This window comes from Acanthisitta chloris, unplaced genomic scaffold (assembly GCF_000695815.1).
Source record: "Acanthisitta chloris isolate BGI_N310 unplaced genomic scaffold, ASM69581v1 scaffold6016, whole genome shotgun sequence".
NCBI lineage: Eukaryota > Metazoa > Chordata > Aves > Passeriformes > Acanthisittidae > Acanthisitta > Acanthisitta chloris.
Window position 1 is genome coordinate 1 of NW_008676357.1, and position 6,676 is coordinate 6,676.

Below are 6,676 nucleotides of genomic sequence, written 5' to 3' on the forward strand. Positions count from 1 at the left end.
CTCTCCTCTCCTCTCCTTCTATTTACTTCTTCCCTGCAACAAATCCAAGCCCTGGTGCAGATACATGCAGACAAGTGGCTCAAAAGGGGCAAAAGACAATGCTCCTGTCCTTGCTCAGCTGCAAAGCATTTCTCTGAGAAGCAAACCTGGTGGCTTTGGTGTTCTGCTGCTGTCCCTGTCCCTCAGGGACTCAGTGTTCACACCACCCAGCTAAAAATAACGAGAGCACAGCCATCACCAGTGGCTCCTTGTTGCACAGTTCAAAGATGGATTGCAAATCCCCTCTGGGATTTAGTCACCAATTTCCATCCTGCTTTGTTGTGCATGAGGAAATCTCTCCAGCCCTTTTCTAGTACCTTTGATGTGGAAGGAGCAAGTAAAGCCAAGCAGCTGAGTACTGCACAACCTGGATGATGACGAAAAGCATTTCTCCTGGCACCTAGAGAGGTGGAAATGGGGGTTATGGCATATAGTTACCTCCCAGCAGTGCAGGAAGTATGGTAGTGGAGGTTTGAAGCTGCCCAGGGTTTGCAGCCCTCCTGGTTAGCTTCCTGCAGTGTTGATTGCCCCCAGTGCCACGGAGGTAAAAGCAAGGATTTCTCACCTAATACCCAATCCTGAAGTGCCTTAGAGTCTTTCTCAGGGGAAACTCAAACCTGGAATGGAACCCCAGCATCTGCCTGAGTCCATCCATATAGCAAAGCCAGAATCTCATCCTAGTGGTCACCTCACAGCAGCAGAGCAGCCTGGCAGCACATGGCCTTGGACACTGCCAGGGATGGAGCAGCCACAGCTGCTCTGGGCAACCTGTGCCAGTGCCTCAGCACCCTCACAGGGCACAATGCCTTCCCAATATCCCATCTAACCCTCTGGCAGTGGGAAGCTATTCCCCTTTGTCCTGTGTCCTGTCCTGTCAGGCTGGGGGAAAGGAATGGGAATTTCTTGCTGTAGCATCACCCTCCCAGTTGCACAGTACGTATAAATTGGCATCATCATTCCTCCACTGCAGCATTAAGCCAGAGGTGTTTGGCCTTTCTGAGGGTTCTTGGAGGTTTCTGAAGGTCTTGAAGGTTCAGAGGAGAGGGTACAAGCCCTGGTGCTCACTGATTGCTCTGGGTCAGCCCATTTTGGGCTGCAAGGCCTGAGAGTTCAAGATGCTTTCAGAGGAGTATCAGGGGAAGATTCATCAGCATTTCCATCCCTCTTTACTGCCTGCACTGATGGCTCAGAGAGTCTCATCTCCTCACCTGGCACTGCCCCCAGCCAGTGTCAATGTGTTCTCTGCTGTACCATTAGCAGATATTAACAGCACAAACAATGTGTAAAGTCCTTCTGCTGCCAAAGGTTGAGTTCTATGTATTCTGCAGGAATATTCTGGTTTTAATATTTGATTTGGGTAAGAACAACATTTACCTACAGGATGTGCAGCAGAATTCAGCTCAGAGGGGAATGTCCTCTGCTTCTGCATGTCATAAAGGCACAACTGGAGAGTTAGGAAGGGAAAAAAAGGGGCAGAAACAGGTTGTGGCTCATGATAAGGTGTAAGAGCTACCCAAGGAATCCCTCAGGTTTGGTCTGTGTTGGGATGGGCAGTACTGATACTGGATTGCCTGGAAGACCATCCCTGACCTAGGGCTGTGTTTCTCTGCTGCTCTCCCAGCACCAAGCTGCCAGAAGCTCTGTCAACATCCATTTGCAACATTCACAGAGTTAAATGAACCCAAGAGCCGAATCTGCAAAGAAACACAGAGGTGTTGACACGAGGTTGATAAAACATGAGTAGGGAACTGTGGCATGCTCTCATGCCTGTCTTCTTCTGAGTGTTTCTGGGTCTAACTGAGTCCTCTTCCCACAGTTTGACATGCAGAGGATAACACTGGAGGAGCTGAAGCACATCCTGTACCATGCCTTCCGTGACCACCTAACGATGAAGGACATTGAGAACATCATCATCAACGAAGAGGAGAGTCTAAATGAAAACTCTGGCAACTGCCAAACAGAGTTTGAAGGTGAGGGAGAAAGTTCATGTGTTTCTGTACAATTCTTCTCTTTCTGCTTTGTCTGAAAAACTCACTTTGATCCATGACGTGGCATGGGCAAAGATGCATGGAGGTGAGTGGAGTTAGAGTAGGTAGCAATGACACACTGAGAGAGCTCAAAAGGTGCTGTTGTCCTTCTGCCATGTGGTCTAAGCAAAGCTGATTCTGTTTCACCAGGACAATGAAGTAGTTGGGCTTTGCCCCATGACCCTCCTTTCTCTGGTGGTGGCCAGGAGAGGGATGTGCAACCCATGCTGAGGTGTCTGAGACAAATCTGAATTTACCTACAGAAATAGTCATATTTTCCTCAGCCTGTTAAGGAAAGACTTTATGGCACTGGGTCCTACCCTAGCAAGCTGTGTTAGGCTCCTCCAGTTTTCTGTTGTATTTCCATGAACAGAAAAAGGTTTTCTGCCCTGGGCTGTGAGGGACCAGCTGGGATGAGTCCTCTCTCTGCACTGTAATACCAGCAAGGAGCAGAGATGGTGCATCTACACTCACTGTCCTGTGCAGCTCTTGTTCTGAACTGTCAGGACTTGTGTGGAACAGGTTCACCAAGGACAGCTCATCTCAACACATGGGAGTGTCTGCAAGGTTAAGTTCTAAGCAGGACTCAGGGGTAGCCAGAGGAAGAGAAACATTTGCATCCTCTCAGCATGGTCCAAAGACCATCAAGTGATCAGCAATGGGATCAGTCACCACCTCAGCTTCTACACTGGATTTTGCACAGGCAAGAACATTCCCCATTTTAAGCCACCTCAGGAGAAGGATTATCTTGTCCAGAGGAACTTGTGCTGCTCTGAAGCATTGCTGGTTGGAACAACTAAACAGAGTTGTCCAGAGCAGCTGCAGCTGCCCCATCCCTGGAAGTGTTCCAGGCCAGGTTGGATGGGGTTGGAGCATCCTGGGCTAGTGGGAGGTGTCCTTGCCCATGGCAGGGGGTGAAACAAGATATCTCTAATGTTCCTTCTAACCTAAACCAACCCATCCTGATATGAAATTATCTTCAGTGCAGGGAAATCCAGGGAGATACCTACTGAGACCACATCACCCTGGGACAGCCACTGTGCTTTCCCACCCACAGCAATGCCACTCCCACAGGCCATTTGGGTGGAAATTCGGATACTGAAGGGCCAAATAAGCCTCTACAAGGGCACCAGGCAGAGACACCGAAGCACCTTTAAAACAAAAAAAAGATAATTATCTTCAGTGCAGGGAAATCCAGGGAGATACCTACTGAGACCACATCACCCTGGGACAGCCACTGTGCTTTCCCACCCACAGCAATGCCACTCCCACAGGCCATTTGGGTGGAAATTCGGATACTGAAGGGCCAAATAAGCCTCTACAAGGGCACCAGGCAGAGACACCGAAGCACCTTTAAAACAAAAAAAAGATGAACACATCTTTATTGCTGATCTGGACGTGGGGATTGAGTGCTCCCTCAGTAAGTTTGCAGAGGACACTAAGTTGGGAGTGAGTGTGGATCTGTCTGAGGGTAGGAAAGCTCTACAGAGAGACCTGAACAGACTTGATCATGGGGCTGAGCACAACTGCATGAGGGTCACTAAGGCTCAGTGCTGGTCCTGCCCATGGCACACAACAACCCCAAGCAGCTCCAGGCTGGGGAAGGAGTGGGGACAGAGATGTTGGTCACTAAGGGACTTGGCAGTGCAGGTGGCACAGCTCAGTGGGAGCCAACAGTGTGCACAGGTGGCAAAGAAGGCCAAGGGCATCGTGGCCTGGCTCCAGAGCAGTGTGGCAGCAGCACTAGGGCAGTACAAAACCACTGGGGAGGTCCCAGTTCAGTGCTGTGCTCAGCTTTGGGCCCCTCACTCAAAAAGACAGAGAAGGAGGGAGTGATGCTTCCTTACATGGCTGGAGCTGTTAGTGCCCTCTGATGTGCTGACTGAGTGCAGACATGAGGCAGCTGTCACCACAGCCAGAGCCATGCAGACTGCTCTCAGCCTCACAGCTTGGGGGAACTAGCCAAATCACCTGGAAAAAAAGGAGGTCTAATACCTCAAGGCTCAACACCTCATTTTGGAGCTTCCAAAAGTGCAGCAGGCACAGCTTTTCTCGTGGGATGTTGGCACTGCTGGTGCTAGGCAGAACCTAGAAACAAAACAGATCCTGTTTTAGATGGTGTTGGAAGTACACATGCACAAATCCAGCAGGGAATAAAGATCAACTCAATGCTGTCAACAACAGGGCAAAGTTTTGCTTCAGGTCCCAGAAGATGGGGACAGTTCTGGCTCATGGCATCTCTAACAGAAGCATTTCTCCCAGGAAAGGCAGGCTGGGAGCAGGTTGTGTCCCTGCAGCTCTCCAGGCTGGACATGACCCACTTGTGCCCTCAGCATTCCAAATTCCCAAACACCAAGATCCCTCCAGGGCTCAAAAGCAGAAGTGCTAAGGCCTCGTGGCATGGGTCCAATGAGGGAGAGCTGTGCAGGAATATCTCTGTGTGAGTCACTCACCCTCTGCTCACCTCTCATTAGTGAAGAAGATGTTTTTGGGTGTAAATCCTGGAGTTTCATTTAGGTGCTACCTTGGGATGAGATGAATTGCACCTTAAAAAGCAATTCAACTTCCTTAATTCATCTATTCAAACAGCACTTCAACTAATTCTTTATATTTAATGTACATTTCAGCCACCCCATCAAAGTGCCTTTAATTATAGGTAGGAATGAAGCCAAGATGAGCACAAATGAGATTTGGGAATGGCTTCTAGGGAGGACACATCAGATATTGTCAGTAGTACCTTGCTGAAATAAGGGATCTCCACTCACTGTCAACTCTGGGTATTTTCTTGCCATCATAGAGCAGCCCCCAAAACCTTCTCCTTCCTGTGGACAGAGCCATCCCCTTCTCCACAGCTGCTAAAGAGTATATTACTGTATGTATATATAACATACATAATTGTACTCTATAGTCAGGCACAAGTCCAGGGTGTTGTTCACTTCACTCTGAACATGAAACTCATTTGCAAGACATTAAATCTAGGTAAAAAAATCCAACCAGAACAGAGGCACAGTTATGTCTTCAGCCTTTCTCTCTGGTTTTATTGATGCTTAGGGCAAGAGAGCAAAGATTGTATGTTTTTATGAGACACAAGCAAAGGACAAGTGTTTGCAGCAAGCAGAAATTTATAGCACAAAACCCATTTGTCTGGCAGTTCCTTTATCCAAACACTCAGGACATTAAGCTGGTGGCAAACAGGGGTGTCAGGGGCTCAGGGTGACCTGTGCTATCTACTGTGGGTATTTCAGTCTCAGCCCTGCCACTCAAATCAACTGCATGGACAAGAGCTGCAACAGGGCCCTCCCTGCTCCCCCTCCCTGCTCAGGGAATGAAAAACTGACCTCTTAAAGCAAAAATAACTCCAGTCAGCCAGGGAAAGTGACCATCACTCACCTTTGGCAGGGTTGTGGCAGGAGGAGCTATAAATACTCTGCAGCTGTCCAGGTTAGCAAGGCTTTTTCTTCAGGAGAAGGCTCTCACTGCTTCCCTTGAGCATTTCAAGCCCACCATGGGCATTGGGACAAGCCCAGCAGCCACAGCCAGGGGAGTTGGAAAAGGGCTGGACTCATGTGCTGGTGGAGAAATGATAGGAGTGGAAGTCTCTGCCACTAGTGATACCATGGGAGTTCTCTTCATTAGCCTGTCCTAAGTGTGTTGAGAAGATGAAGATGACCCAGCCTTGATTTGCCTTGGCTTCTTCATGTAGGATGGGGTGGGGTGTGCTGTGCATTGCCTGGAGGTGGACTGGATGATGCAACAACTAGGATAGGGCAAGGAAGGTGAGGAAGGGCCTTGAAGGGCCATGCAAGGAGTGGCTGAGGTCACTTGGTGTGTTCAGCTGGAGAAGAGGAGACTGAGGGGAGACTCATCATTGTATACAACTTCCTCCCAAGGGGCAGTGCAGGGGCAGCTCTGAGCTCTGCTCTCTGGGACAGGGACAGGACACAGGGAATGGCTGGAGATGTGTCAGGGGAGGGTTAGGATAGATATTAGGCAAAGATTCTTCTCCCAGAGGTGTTTGGGCACTGAACAGCTCCCCAGGGCAGTGGCCACAGCCTCAAGCCTGACAGAGCTCAGGGAGTATTTGGCCAATGCTCTCAGGCACAGGGTGGGTTGTTGAGGTGTCCTGTGCAAGGCAGGAGTTGATGATCCTTGTGGGTCCCTTCCAGCCCTGAATATTCTGTGATACTGTGATTCTTGAGATCTCATTGGTGTTGGACTCTTCCTCCCCAAGAAGGATGGCATCTCTAAAGAGGAACTTCAGGCTCTGACCATGTCCCAGGAACCAGCTCACATCCATGTCCCATGGGTGTCAAAATCTTCCACTGCCAACCAAATGCAAAAGAGATGGCCAGCCCTGAGACAATGCCAGCTAGGGAAACCAGCAGGAAAAGCACAGATGCCATGTTCAGAGGATATATGAATGTAGAGAAAGGAGAGAACTGAGGGGCAAACCTCACCAAAAAGCAGGGGAGGCTCTACATGTTGAAGAGGGCAGTTCACATGGCAGCACAGAGCTCTGTCCACAGGGAAGAAACTCAGCAATTCCAGCTGCTTTGTCTCCCTAGGGAAGAAGGGAAATCTAAGCCCCATCTTCTGACTGGAGTAGTTCC

General features: G+C 49.4%; 1 protein-coding gene across 1 annotated transcript in view; it reads left to right on the forward strand.

The window, feature by feature from the left end:
• Nucleotides 1-1,841: 1,841 nt before the first annotated feature.
• LOC103803531 (calcium-binding protein 8-like) overlaps nt 1,842-6,676 on the forward strand; it is a gene marked incomplete at its 5' end in the record, with an annotated part of 8,600 nt that continues 3,765 nt past the window's right edge. The window contains 2 exons of the mRNA XM_009076094.1: nt 1,842-2,009; nt 2,978-2,980. Coding sequence (XP_009074342.1) covers nt 1,842-2,009; nt 2,978-2,980 — 171 coding nt within the window. The remainder of the gene's footprint in view (nt 2,010-2,977; nt 2,981-6,676) is intronic.